Genomic DNA, 15,617 nt, shown 5'->3' on the forward strand with positions numbered 1-15,617 from the left:
CCACCTCTGGCCTGCTGGCCCCCTACCTCTGAGGAAGCACAGTTCCCGCTCAGCCCAGTCAAAACTGTTCGCTGCTCTGGCACCCCTATGGTGGAACAAGCTCCCTCACGACGCCAGGACAGCGGAGTCAATCACCACCTTCCGGAGACACCTGAAACCCCACCTCTTTAAGGAATACCTAGGATAGGATAAAGTAATCCTTCTACCCCCCCCTTAAAATATTTAGATGCACTATTGTAAAGTGGTTGTTCCACTGGATATCATAAGGTGAATGCACCAATTTGTAAGTCGCTCTGGATAAGAGCGTCTGCTAAATTACTTAAATGTAAATGTAAATGTATTTGTCAGATTTGTCAACCAGTTTAAGTTGCAAACTTTATTGATGAACATGAGAACATCTGGATACCGAGGAGGAAATAGCACATTTATTTAATTTACTTCAAAGACATAAGGTGTAAAGAATGCAATGAAATGTTCACCTTCTTTCCACCTCCAGTTAAATATTACACAAAATAAATAATTTACTTAAACACAGTCAAAACTCAGTGGTTAAGTATCATACATTAGTTTTTTCTTTCACTGTATTCACTTTTGATATGGTTCCAAGATCTCATGACCACTAGGATCTTGCTCAATTATATATATTTTTTCCTGCACTTACCGATCTGTTAGGCCTTCTTCTTCATTTAAGAATGTTCAGATCATTGAAATGAGATTGAGGACCATGAACAACAGTTAAATTCTTTTTTTGTATACACAAAACCAGTGCTTCCTCACTTCATCCACTCAGTGTGTGAAACAACGTCCTACTTTGTTCCCACATGTCACACCCGAAGGACAGTCCGAAGGACAGTCCACATCTTTCCAATGGTTTGGCACAGAATAGGATTCAAATTTCACCCTGTGCCATAGAAAGCACTGTACATCCCCAAACCAATAAACCATCTCAACGAAAGTCAAAAGCAGGGAGTATACGCACAGTTAATTACCTTCCTTAGAGAATATATGTCTTTTATAAATGGTATAGTTCAGATGCTCTCTGTCCAGATTAGAGTACATTTAAAAAAAATCTTTATTTGAAAGATTGCTCAGTGTTGAATAGCTCTCCCACAGGGTATGTCTAGTCCAGTGAAACGCTCTTCTTCATCACACCATGATGGGGAGGAAGTGGGTGGCCATATTTCTCCTCCGTGTTTTCTTCCCTCTCAGTGGCCTCCCGTGGACACTCAGGCCCACAAACATCTGTCTCTTCTTGTTCCTCCACTCGGCTGAGGCATAGGTGTTATAGCCATTCTCCTCAATACGCTCCTTCAGTGTGCAGTCAATGCCAAACTCTCTCTGGAAGAACAAAGGACATTACTGGGATACATTCTCATATGTGTATTTGGATACTGACTCAGTACATTTCATACTGAATCAACTATTTTCATTTGTGAAGTGCATACACTAGCAAAGGATGTGAGAATACTGTATTTATAGTTAATGTACTGTTCATACAAGAGTCAAAATAGATATAAAATATATCAATGTTGAAATATTTCCAGGTATTTATTCAACCTTTCTACAGTGCATTCAGACCCCTTGACTTTTTCCACATTTTGTTACATTACAGCCTTATTCTAAAATGGATTGAATTGTTTTTTCCACTCATCAATCTAACTGAAATAAATCAAAATCAAATCACATTTACTTATGTAAATATCACATTTACATAAGTATTCAGACTCAGTACTTGGTTGAAGCACCTTTGGCAGCAATTACAGCCTTGAGTCTTCTAGGGTATGACACTACGAGTTTGGCACACCTGTATTTGCTGAGTTTCTCCCATTCTTCTCTGCAGATCCTCGCAAGCTCTGTCAGGTTGGATGGGAAACGTCGATGCACATCTCTTTTCAGGCCTCTCCAGAGATGTTCAATCAGGTTCAAGTCTGGGCTCTGGCTGGGCCACTCAAGGACATTCAGAGGCTTGTCTCCCAGTCACTGCAGCTGAAAAACATGCCCAAGGCATGATGCTGCCACCACCATGCTTTACCTTAGGGATGGTGCCAGGTTTCCTCCAGATGTGACACTTGGCATTCAGGCCAAAGAGTTCAATCTTGGTTTCATCAGACCAGAGAATCTTGTTTCTCATGGTCTGAGAGTCCTAGGTGCCTTTTGGCAAACTCCAAGCGGGCTGTCATGTGTCTTTTACTGAGGAGTGACTTCCGTCTGGCCACTACCATAAAGGCCTGATTGGTGGAGTGCTGCAGAGATGGTTGTCCTTCTGAAAGGTTCCTCCATCACCACAGACGAACTCTGGAGCCTGTCAGAGTGACCATCGGGTTCTTGGCCACCTCCCTGACCAGGGCGCTTCTCCCCCGATTGCTGAGTTTGGCCGGGCGGCCAGCTCTAGGAAGAGTCTTGGTGGTTCCAAACGTCTTCCATTTAAGAATGATGGAGGCCACTATGTTCTTGGGGACCCTCAATGCTGCAGAAATGTTTTGGTACCCTTCCCCAGATCTTTGCATCGACACAATCCTGTCTCTGAGCTCTACGGACAATGCCTTTGACCTCATGGCTTGGTTTTTGCTCTGACATGCACGGTCAACTGAGGGACCTTATATAGACAATTGTGTGCCTTTGCAAATCATGTCTAATCAATAGAATTTACCACAAGTGGACTCAAACCAAGTTGTAGAAACATCTGAAGGATGATCAATGGAAATAGGATGCACCTGAGCTCAATGTCGAGTCTCAAAGCAAATGGTCTGAAGACTTTTTATTTTTAATACATTTGCAACAATTTCTAAAAAACGTTTTTTGCTTTGTCATTATGGAGTACTGTGTGTAGATTGATGAGGGGAAAAAGTAATTTTAGCATAAGGCTGTAACGTATCAAAATGTGGAAAAAGTCAAGGGGTCTGAATACTTTCCAAATGCACTGTACACTGTATTTATTTATCTGAATTTTGCAGTATTAAATCTCTTGAGATGCACCATCTCATTCAAGTGTCCAAATGTAAAAACAAAATAAACAAACAATACTTAGTGACAAGAATAATATGGCAACTACTGTCTAATAACAACCCAATTCAACTTAGTCAAGATGTACCATGTACTAGAGGGGTACATTCAATAGAAATAGTTAGTTATGTAAATCGGTTACAGTGATAGATGTGATGTAGTCTAATGTCTGTGTCACTTAGCACTATAGTCATTACTTGCTGACCTCCAATTTCCTGTTTGAATCATATGCACTTGGTTTGGATGGTGTGCTCTTTGAACTTCTGATAGTTTCCACTGACCATTAGTTAAAAGTGAACCCAGCTCCAAAGATAAGAACTCTTGTGATAAAGTCGAAGGAATCTAAGTGTATGTCTTTGAGGCTGGTTAAATGACCTCTGACCCGGATACTGACCGCTCCGTACAGCTCACCCTTCCTGCTGATAGCCAGGTAATAGTTACTGCCCAGGCCTTTGATAGCCACCACCCCCACATCCACCGACGTGATCTCCAGAATACCTGAGAACACACACAAAATAACATGTATAATCATATAGAAACAAGTGATACATATTTTATAAATCTTTTATAATCATCATGACCACTTATAGGGGAGGATTTAGGGGATATCTGTAACCGTTCAGGCAGGGAATTTTAAGGCAGACCACAGACATAACGTTGGCCCAGATCAGAACACAGAGGCAGAGTACATAGAAGCTATGGAATGTGTTCTGGATCTGCTGTAGTCATATAGATAAGAGCTTGTAAAACTATCAGGAGTGTCTGCCTGTCCCTCCTTACATGAAATATTGGTTTGTATTTGTGTTGTTTATTAGGTTTAACCAAATGGGAAAAGTAAGTTAAATGTGTTGAAAAGAAGTGTTGCAACTTAAAATATAGGTTTGTTAATAATCAAATATAACAGTTGGCGTTGAATCATGTATTTGGTTTCATCAAATATATATATTTTTTTAAATTGAGAAAACCTAACTGATTTACTTGTAACCAGCTGAAGTAAAAAATAATGACTTTGATCCGAAGAGTAATTTTGTTTATAGTGTAGAGCCTTTGTCAAGACAAAACATAATCTAGATGTGTTTTAGAAAGCCTCAAAAACACATCTGAAATCCTGTGGGTTCATAATCAACTGTCATGCTGTCAGTCATATTTCTGTTCCTCTAATACTCTAGTTCATAGCCAGAGAAAATCCTGAAGAATCTCTTAAACTGTAGGGTAGAGTTTCATCCATCCATCCAGCCTTCCTTCATATCACCCATATAAGCAGGCTTCGTCTATGTAGGGCCACAGTCTACACAGAAGAACAGACTTCAGCTTAATAACTAATTTGGCATGAGGATGATAATGAAAGCAGGTTGGATTTGTTTGTGAATAGTTTGGCTCATTTGGTATGTAAGCCACCAATTCCCAGTGCAAATATACACACACACACACTCTCGCACACGCAGACGCACGCGCACGCACGCACGTATCTAATCTGACGCTGGTGTGTGTTAATGGCCGCTCTGGTTCCTATGGTACGTTTGATTTCATGACACCCTCCTTCACTTCCTCTCCACACTTCCTGTGTGGTGTTGTTATCCTATCCTGACACACACACACACATACACACACACACACACACACACACACACACACACACACACACACACACACACACACACACACACACACACACACACACACACACACACACACACACACACACACACACACACACACACACACACACACACACACACATACACACACGCTGCAGGGAGTTGTCGTGACGATGGCCTTTGATCAGACTGCCACAGCAGTTCCCCTCCTTCGTCCCTGATGAGTATGTGAAGCCGCCTGTGTCACTGTCAAGCTCCCTTGTTTGTGGTCGGACCGTCTAAAGGTGCCGTGTGAACTTGAAGGGGCAGGTGTCCTGGAAAAAGTGCCCTTCGAAATATACTGTGACCTACATCCCTGTCTCCACATCAGTGAGGTAGCCTCTGCATTAGTTTCCAGTTCAAACAGGTTCACACCGGCAGGTGAAGTGGTGGTGGGGACCATGACAGAACGGCCATTGAAGATCTGAGAGTTGCTTCTGTAAGGGATTAGGTGTCAGGTATCGAGTGAGGATGTAAGACTATCTAAGGCTGTTTCTGGGCCCTCTGTAAACATGCCATGGGATGAAAGGAGAGGGAACAGAGGAGGACAGATGAGCCATGACAGAGAGACAGGGAGGGGAGGATTAGAAAGACCTTAATGACCACTGATCAAACACACACACCGGAGGCTGGGGTGAGATGGCTTATATGGGTGGCAGGTAGCCTAGTGGTTAGAGAGTTGGGCCAGTAACCGAAAGGTTGCTAGATCGATTCCCTGAGCTGACAAGGTACACATCTGTCGTTCTGCCCCTGAACAAGGCAGTTAACCTACTATTCCCTGGGAGGCCGTCATTGTAAATACGAATTTGTCCTTAACTGACTTGCCTAGTTAAATAAAGGTTAAATAAAAAATACAAATAAAATAAAAAATATCAAGTGTGTGTCTGGGACACAGAGTCCCAGACACACACACACATAGGTGTGCATATAGTTGCGAGCAAGCATTGTGCACACACACATGCACGCTCACACACATACACAGTCTCTACAGCATTTCTCTATGGAGAAAAGCCACCCGTATCCACTCAGTCTTTGATGATTCATGTCCAGCACTACTGTCTACTTGCTTACTCAGGAATGATATCTACAACGCATCAAGGGTGGAAAAAACTAACCGAAGCCATTAGGACAAATGTATTTTTTGTTCCACATATTACATCTCACAACACTCAACACCAAATGTATGTGACACTGTGTGTTATGTAGTGGTGATTCTGATACACCACACATTAAAACATGGCCGTGGGTCAACCACACATTTCCAACTGATTATTTAGTGGAAAATTAGTTGCATGCTGGACACTTTCTCCTAATGTGTGGCTCATTTGATACGCTCGGTTTTGTAGTTACTGCAGTAAATGGTGTGTTAGGGTGGAGTGGGTGCAGACAATGCCAATGTGAATTGAAGGTGGATTATCCACAGTGGGTTGCCAGTTAAAGGTAGATTTTCCACAGTGGGTTGCCAGTTAAAGGTGAATTTTCTACAGTGGGTTGCCATGTAAAGGTAGATTTTGCCATTTTTCATTGCTATTCATGGTAACTGGAAGTTACCTCTTTTAAAAAATGGGACAGAGCTTACAGTACAGATACACTGTGCCAACTTGATTTAAGAATAAGGAAAACATTTACTTAGATATCTGAAACCATTCCAACTGTATCGTCATGTTGATATATGGGAATGACGGAAACAAATCACCTGTAATGCAGATGAGGACCACATTGAATGTAATTAGTTTGTTCATACCCTGCCTCTCTCCACGTCCATAAACATCTTCACATCTCTTATGTCAGTGTCCCTTAGAATACTGTCTGTGGTTTCCCTTCTGACACACACACACACACACACACACACACACACACACACACACACACACACACACACACACACACACACACACACACACACACACACACACACACACACACACACACACACACAGAGCGAATGAGGAACATGCCAGTCCCAGTCTGGAGGCACCTCAGCACACATGACTCCCCGCAGAGAGAAAGACACAAGCACATTTGGTGGCCTCCTATATTGCCCTCCTGCGCTCTTGACAGGCTGAGCTCACACTCACACCATCCCAGCTTGGGGTAATTAGACTAATCCGTCCGCCGCCACACATCTGTTAGAGCCTCAGAACTGGTCGAGTCCACCATTACGCTTCTCGGTAACTGTGTATAATGCATTAGAAATATTTTAGGCTTTTCAAATGTAATGAGATGCAACAATATAGCAAACCAGGTTATTGATAAGCACAGTTTTGTCTAGTTGGTTTTTTAATCTGATGCCGTCTAGATGTGTAGCTTTAGTTAAATGAGCTTATTTTCGCAAAGCGCCATATTGCCCGGGAATCAATTCCAGCCCTCCCTCTCTGTAAGCTCCCAGCAGAATCCCAGCACCATGGAGCGACATGTGGGAAAGTTTTTCACAGGCATCCCCATAAATCTGTGGGAGGTTGGATACATGCTCTTAAACAGCCCCCAAAACCACCACCTCTACATCTGTCGAGATCTTTGCAAGGTTGGTAGTTCAAGCCCAATACCAGTTGTTCCCCCTCAATCGCTACTATGTTGTAACCAGGTTTCAAAGCTCGGGTCTCAGCCTTGGACACAAACAAACTGAACCTAAACCATATCTCCAAAAAGGAGGAGTAATAAGAATGACTAGTGAAAGATTGAAGCTGTTTTTAATCAAAAATTGCTAACTTGGTCTCCAGCAGGGGCGAAAATCTGATATCAACTTTGGAGGGGACAATTACATGAAATTTTCTCAAGAGCAATTCCTGAGGGGGACACCAAAAGTAATGCTGTAACACATAGCCTACGTTGTAATATGGTAAATGTATATTGAGGAACCAAAGAAATAAGGTGTTTGCCGTACTCCTAACTACCGGTACCCAAAACTACACAACTAATCACAACAGCAATACCATTGCCTTTAACAAATCTTAGTTCAGTCACCAGTTTAAGTTGAGAGTGGGGGTATCCATGGCATTTTCCAATTATGTTCCTATTATACAAGTCAAAAAAATTGAGAACCTTTCATAATGTTGCCAAACAAAGACTCAACAAACTTACCTGAGACTCCCTGTCTCTGCCAGTCTGTCCCTGCATATCTGTCCCCAGCTCTGCTGTCTGTGTGCCATCTGTTGCCTGCTCTGCCTAATGACATCATTGTGAAACATTTCCATTAGTATTTCACTTCTTTCTTATGAACATTTTATCAACTAGTCTTTGAGATATTAGGCTACTAGGGTTCTTACTTTTCGTTTTGGTGTACTGAAAAATACTCTGATGTCCGTCTTTTTTCTGCCATTTTTCTACCTGGCTGGCTACACACACACACACACACACACACACACACACACACACAGTGTGTAGGGTATTTACAGTAGGAGATGGGCTTCTACCATCTTATCTTCTATCATTCTATCATTCTATATGGGCTTCGATCTAAAAGGTAGCTAGCAAATGTGAAACGGATTGCAGTGACAAGAGTTGACAGCTGTATGAGTTCACCATTTACACAACATATGCTGCAACCTTTTGTCATTTTAATCGTTTGTTTCATATTGGCTGGCTTCCAACAATAGCTGAATTTGCAAAGCTAGCGAGCACCAATTCCGTTTCAGTGGTGTTTGCTATAATCTTTGCTACCCGGGTTAAATAAAGGTGAAATAAAATAAATAAATAAAAGTTCCCTTGCGACAATTTAGCTTTTGCAACGAGACCATTAAATATATTTAAGACAATGGTAGAACAGAGTGTAGTTCTGTTCAGTTTGGACTTCAGTTTATCACTAACCTTATCACAGGGACTTTGACGCACTAATTTACATGCATGCTGATCTTGGAATAAATTGACGATAGCAAAGATTCCATCTTTGACGACGCCACATAAATGGAATAGGTACTAGCTTGCTTAATAGTTAATGTTTGCGCGCTAGCTCTGCAAATTCAGCTAGTATGTGTGTGAATCCTGCCAACATAAAACAAAACACTGCTATGGCGCGATTGACTGGATTAACCTCACCTCAGTTACGTTCATTGAGTGCCTTTCAGACAGTAGATACGAACCCTCTGTTACCTTGCCAACTAAGGAACTGGCAGTGGATCAAACCATTGTGAGGCAAAGGGTGGGGGGGGGCGCAATCTTTTGAAACTTAAAAACGAGCTATTAAGTGTCTATAATCAGCACAATTGATTTCATTGCGTATTATTAATATTATTTAAATTACATAGTTATGTTTACAGTGATATATTGGGGGGGACAAATCATATTTTTCCCAGGATGGGGGGGTCGTGTCCCCCCCATCCCCCCTGGGATTTCCGCCCCTGGTCTTCAGATATGCTTCTGTACTGCACAAACTGCATGATTTTACATTATCTATGGAAAGATTGTTCTTGCTATCAGCAAGCATGTTGCAAACAACATATTTTCTTTAGGAAATGTCCTTTTCTAGTTTTATTCATACAGTATTATCATTATTATGATGTTATTATTTTCTATCAACCCAGACTTTTTAACTGGGCATTGCCACAGAATCAATGCCATGAACCTGATGCTGTGTCATTTTCAGGGGCTACAAAGGACATCATCCTAAGGGATCATGTCTAGGCCCAGGGCCAGAGACTGGAGCTGCTCTCCTGTAGTATCTCTTTCCCTGTGAACCTGATAGTGGGCCATATAATCCACACTGTCCCCAGTCCCCCCCAGGAAATGACTTTGTGGCAGCACCATTGATACTGAACACTAGCAGCTTTGATGTGACCACAATGATGTTCAACCATGTCATTCATGAATTAGTACCCCTCCCCTACTACTGCAGTCAAACCCAACCCAAAGATAAACTTGGTCACCTTATGTAAAAATGTGTATTATATACAGCAGTATATTACTAATATGTGCTAGTATAACTGTAGTATTATAGCCTGTAGTATAAAGAATTGTGAGGAGTAATGATGAGAGACAATAGAAAGGTTCAATAAGTTAACACCTTCGAGCTTCAAGTTGAACCCTCCGATCATCTTAGAACAACAGCCGGTCCAGCAATGTCTTCACTATGTCACAAACACCCAAAAGAGGCATTTTGAAATTCATTGCATTTTTTTGCTTCACTGTCATATAAAGACAGTGCAATATCTATAAAGACATGTATATATAAGTGTAGGCCTCTAAAGACATTTACAGTTGAAGTCGTAAGTATACATACACCTTAGCAAAATACATTTAAACTCATTTTTTCACAATTCCTGATATTTAATCCTAGTAAAAATTCCCTGTCTTAGGTCAGTTAGGATCAACACTTTATTTTAAGAATGTGAAATGTCAGAATAATAGTAGAGAGAATGATTTATTTCAGCTTTTATTTGTTTCATCACATTCCCAGTGGGTCAGAAGTTTACATACACTTAATTGGTATTTAGTAGCATTGCCTTTAAATTGTTTAACTTGAGTCAAACATTTCGGGTAGCCTTCCACAAGCTTCCCACAATAAGTTGGGTGAATTTTGGCCCATTCCTCCTGACAGAGCTGGTGTAACTGAGTCAGGTTTGTAGGCCTCCTTGCTCGCACACACTTTTTCAGTTCTGCCCACAAATGTTCTATGGGATTGAGGTCAGAGCTTTGTGATGGCCACTCCAATACCTTGACTTATTTGTCCTTGAGCCATTTTGCCACAACTTTGGAAGTATGCTTGGGGTCATTGTCTATTTTGAAGACCCATTTGTGACCAAGCTTTAACTTCCTGACTGATGTCTTGAGATGTTGCTTCAATATATCCACATCATTTCCCTTCCTCATGATGCCATCTATTTTGTGTAGTGCACCAGTCCCTCCTGCAGCAAAGCACCCCCACAACATGATGCTGCCACCCCCGTGCTTCACGGTTGGGATGGTGTTCTTTGGCTTGCAAGCCTCCCCCTTTTTCCTCCAAACATAACGATGGTCATTATGGCCAAACAGTTCTATTTTTGTTTTATCAGACCAGAGGACATTTCTCCAAAAAGTACAATCTTTGTCCCCATGTGCAGTTGCAAACCGTAGTCTGGCTTTTTATTGCCGGTTTTGGAGCAGTGGCTTCTTCCTTGCTCAGCGGCCTTTCAGGTTATGACGATATAGGACTCGTTTTTACTGTGGATATAGATACTTTTGTACCTGTTTCCTCCAGCATCTTCACAAGGTCCTTTGCTGTTGTTATGGGATTGATTGGCACTTTACGTACCAAAGTACGTTAATCTCTAGGAGACAGAATGTGTCTCCTTCCTGAGCGGTATGACTGCTGCGTGGTCCCATGGTGTTTATACTTGCGTACTATTTTTGTAAAGATGAACGTGGTACCTTCAGGCACTTGGTAATTGCTCCCAATGATGAACCAGACTTGTGGAGGTCTACAATTTTTTTGGAGGTCTTGGCTGATTTGTTTTGATTTTCCCATGATGTCAAGCGAAGAGGGACTGAGTTTGAAGGTAGGCCTTGAAATACATCCACAGGTAAACCTCCAATTGACTCAAATGATGTCAATTAGCCTATCAGAAGCATCTAAAGCCATGACATCATTTTCTGAAAATGTCCAAGCTGTTTAAAAGCACAGTCAACTTAGTGTACGTAAACTTCTACCCACTGGAATTGTGATACAGTGAATTGTAAGTTAAATAATCTGTCTGTAAACAATTGTTGGGAAAATTACTTGTGTCATGCACAAAGTATATGTCCTAACCGACTTGCCAAAACTATAGTTTGTTAACAATAAATGTGTGGAGTGGTTGAAAAACGAGTTTTAATGACTCCAACCTAAGTGTATGTTAACTTCCAACTTCAACTGTATATAGAAATGTAGGGTCTATAAAGACATGTATAAACAAGTTTAGGGTCTATAAAGACATGTATATACAAGTGTAGGTCTCTAAAGACATGCATATAAAAGTGTAGGGTCTATAAAGACATGTATATACAAGTGTAGGCTATATAAAGACATTTATATAAAAGTGTAGACTATATAAAGACATTTATATAAAAGTGTAGACTATATAAAGACATTTATATAAAAGCGTAGACTATATAAAGACATTTATATAAAAGTGTAGGCTATATAAAGACATTTATATAAAAGTGTAGGCTATATAAAGACATTTATATAAAAGTGTAGGCTATATAAAGACATTTCTGTCATCTTCTTGTCAAAACAAACACCAATAGTGCCTTTCCTTACTCTTTCCCATAAGCCTCTTTGATTGATTCTGTGGTTTAGAACTCCTAGGAGAAACGTTAAAGACTTCCATATACACGGGATGCGGGTGTGTGTGTGTGTGTGTGTGTGTGTGTGTGTGTGTGTGTGTGTGTGTGTGTGTGTGTGTGTGTGTGTGTGTGTGTGTGTGTGTGTGTGTGTGTGTGTGTGTGTGTGTATGTGGTGGGGGGGGGTGGTAGTTTAAGTGAGCACATGTGTCTCTGGTGGTGGTTGATTGGTTTGCTACATCCGAACACACACCCACTTGAGCATGTGAGTGCCCGCACACAGATAGGCTCACACACTTATCTAACTGGAATAACTGTACTGTAAAAATAGGGCATGAGTACTAAACATATCCATTCATGTTACTGTACCTCTGTAAATGAATCACATTCACATTATACTGTATTAACCATAAACCACACGGCATCAGCATTATGTACAATATGTATGGACTTAAACAAAGCGGACTGGTTGTGTGTGAGAGCATGGTAGTGATTGACATATCCTCTCCTACCCCGTGTCCTGCTCCTGTCTAGCTGTTATCAGTACTGTTGACCCTGGGCTGTGAATATGGACAGATAACAGGTTGGTAATCTACCCCTCCTGTTTTAATCATCTTAGAGCTACCATCATTGTGCGGAATGTTGCGACAGGACAGATATCACAGGGATGTCTGATAGATACAGAAAGAAGATTCTTGTCAGGAATGTGTCGCCTAGCTCTAAGAATGTCTATGTACTGCTGGGAGACAGATCTTGCCACAATTTAGATTCAACATGCCGTATTGATGATCAATGCTAAAAAAGTTGTGCTGGAAACATGTCTTTCCAAACATACAGTAAAGTTATTCAACACAAGTCAATCATTTTAAATTGTTTCCCTTTTTCTGTAATTTGTATGATATTCTGTAGTGAAGAGTGAGGAAAGCCCTGACAACACAATGGTTTATTTTCAATACACTATGGTTGAACCTCTGTTTCCCCTCTTTTACTCTCCTACTAATTGAAAAACACACTCTTGTGGTTACTTACTGAGGGGGTCGTCTTTGCTCTTGGTCCCATTAACTCTGCCATTCGTATCGATCCGCAGGAAGAACTTCTGGAAGGAGAAGAGCTTCCTCCGCCGCACATCTCCCTGCAGGTGGTTGTAGCTGCGTACGTGCCTCCCCAGCGGAACCCCAATACTTTCCAAGGGACCTCCAGTTTCCCTAGTCTCTCCAACCCTGGATGCAGCCAGGGAACTGTTCACTGGCGTCCTAAGAGGGCTGCTGGGGCTGAGGGACTGGGGGCTGGGGGGCTGGAGGCTGGGGAACTGGAGCCTGGGGCTGGTTGGCTGGAGCCTGCCACTGTAGAGAGGTTGATGGCAGACAACCACAGGGAGGGAAAGGGTGAGCAGCAGTGCTAGCAGCAGAGACAGGGACAGGCTGGAAAAGAAGGACCTAGAGATAAAGCTGGAGCCAGAGCCAGACCTAAACCTGGACCCAGAGCCAGACCTAAACAAAGACCCAGAGGTGGCCCAGGCAGTGACAGCCGTACTCCCTCCAGCAGCCCATGTGGTCATTGTAGAATGGTGTGGGGAGGACTGGAAGCAGCCTCACAGCCTGGGACATGCTGCTGGGGACAACGGGAGGCTGGGACGTCAGGGAGGGGAGCCCTCCTGGAAAATGTGGCTCTCTGGTACCTAGTCTACCAGGTCTAAATGCAAAAGAGATTTCCTCCTCAATGATACCTATTTGGGTTGAAAATGTTGGTAGCTAGAGCAATTATTGTACTGAAAGTCAATGTATTCCAATGTTCTCTTTCACTTTTGTTCCTATACTGATGTCCTGGTAGATAAATTAAGACAAATACAAATCGATAAATAAAGCAGCCTATTGTCCCACTCGTCTTATTGTTGCCAGTGCAATTACCATCAGTGTATTCCAATGACAAATCAGGCAGGCGTCATATGTTCCACTTTTGAAATTGTTCTTCTGTCCTTAGCTGTTCCTGGTGCTGAATTTAATTCCAAACCAGAAATCCTTAGATGGCTACTCCCACAATGAAAGGTCCACTGGCATAGGGACATTCTACTATAACACTTTCTCCAGGTTCATCCCTCTGTCCCTTAAGGCCCAAACATTCAACAGCTCACTGCTGCCAGATACCCTCCACACGTTTCCAGATTTCACTAAAAAGAGAGAGATGGTCAATCAAAATGTAGTGCTAAGTCCTGGTTGGCCAGTGGGTGCCTGTGAGACATGTCCTCCTCTCTTTCTCTCTCCATGAATGAGTGTGGAGTGGACTCCTCTCCCTCTCAATTACAGTGGCTCCACCTTCACTGAGGTAACAGGCTGAGGAGGGGTGTGTGTGTTTGTGTGTGAATATGAGACTATGTCTTTTGATCTGCCCCTCTCTTTAACTCCCACCTCTCTCCTTCTCTTCCTCTCTCTCACCACCCACCTCTCTCCTTCTCTTCCTCTCTCTCACCACCCACCCACCTCTCTCTTTCTCTCTCCCTCCCCCTCCAGCTCCCCTTCCACCTCTCTCTCTCCCCCTCCACCTCTCTCTCTCCCCCTTCTACAATCTCTCTATACCCTCCACCTCTCTTTCTCCCCCTCCACCTCTCTCTCCCCTCCACCTTTCTCTCTCCACCCTCCACCTCTCTCTCTCCCCTCCACCTCTTTCTCTCCCCTCCACCTCTCTCTCTCCACCCTCCACTTCTCTCTCTCCCCTCCAACTCTCTCTCCACTTCTCTCTATCCCCCCTCCACCCTTCACTCTCTATCCCCTCCACCCTCCACTCTCTATCCCCCTCCACTCTCTATCCCCCTCCACCCTCCACTCTCTATCCCCCTCCACCCTTCACTCTCTATCCCCTCCACCCTCCACTCTCTATCCCCCTCCACTCTCTATCCCCCCTTCACCCTTCACTCTCTATCCCCTCCACCCTCCACTCTCTATCCCCCTCCACTCTCTATCCCCCCTCCACCCTCCACCCTCCACTCTCTATCCCCCTCCACCCTCCACTCTCTATCCCCCTCATCCTCCACTCTCTATCCTCCTCCACCCCCCTCCACTCTATCCCCCTCCACCTCTCCCCCCTCCACCTCTCTCTCTCCCCCTCATTCTTTCTCATTCTCTCTCTCCTTCCACCTCTCTCCCCCAACTCCACCTCTTTCTCTCTCTCTCTCTCTCTCTCTCTCTCTTTTTCATTCCCAAACCGGTGCCTCCCACTACACTTACCCTGCTCTCATTTCCCATCAACCCTCTCACATATGGGAGTAAGTCGGGTGTGTGTGTGTACGCATGCATGCGTGAGAATATGGGGCAGGGGTGGAGGTGTGAATGGAAACCAGGGTAGGATAGGATTTATCTGGGTTGATAGTACAGGGGTGGAGGTGTGAATGGAGACCAGGGTAGGATAGGATTTATCTGGGTTGATAGTACAAGGGTGGAGTTGTGAATGGACACCAGGGTAGGATAGGATTTATCTGGGTTGATAGTACAGGGGTGGAGGTGTGAATGGACACCAGGGTAGGATAGGATTTATCTGGGTTGATAATACAGGGGTGGAGGTGTGAATGGAGACCAGGGTAGGATAGGATTTATCTGGGTTGATAGTACAGGGGTGGAGTTGTGAATGGACACCAGGGTAGGATAGGATTTATCTGGGTTGATAGTACAGGGGTGGAGGTGTGAATGGAGACCAGGGTAGGATAGGATTTATCTGGGTTGATAGTACAGGGGTGGAGGTGTGAATGGA

At 43.1% G+C, this 15,617-nt stretch overlaps 1 protein-coding gene across 1 annotated transcript; it reads right to left on the reverse strand.

The window, feature by feature from the left end:
* Window positions 1-403: 403 nt before the first annotated feature.
* LOC106580601 (fibroblast growth factor 10) lies at window positions 404-13,434 on the reverse strand. The gene is made up of 3 exons (XM_014161842.2): window positions 12,906-13,434; window positions 3,398-3,501; window positions 404-1,338 (listed from the first exon to the last, which is right to left on the reverse strand). The coding sequence occupies exons 1-3, from the start codon at window positions 13,432-13,434 to the stop codon at window positions 1,147-1,149; spliced, it is 825 nt and encodes a 274-aa protein (XP_014017317.1). The 3' UTR covers window positions 404-1,146.
* Between the last annotated feature and the right edge of the window lie 2,183 nt (window positions 13,435-15,617).

The sequence above is a fragment of the Salmo salar genome, chromosome ssa20 (genome assembly GCF_905237065.1).
Source record: "Salmo salar chromosome ssa20, Ssal_v3.1, whole genome shotgun sequence".
Classification (NCBI taxonomy): domain Eukaryota; kingdom Metazoa; phylum Chordata; class Actinopteri; order Salmoniformes; family Salmonidae; genus Salmo; species Salmo salar.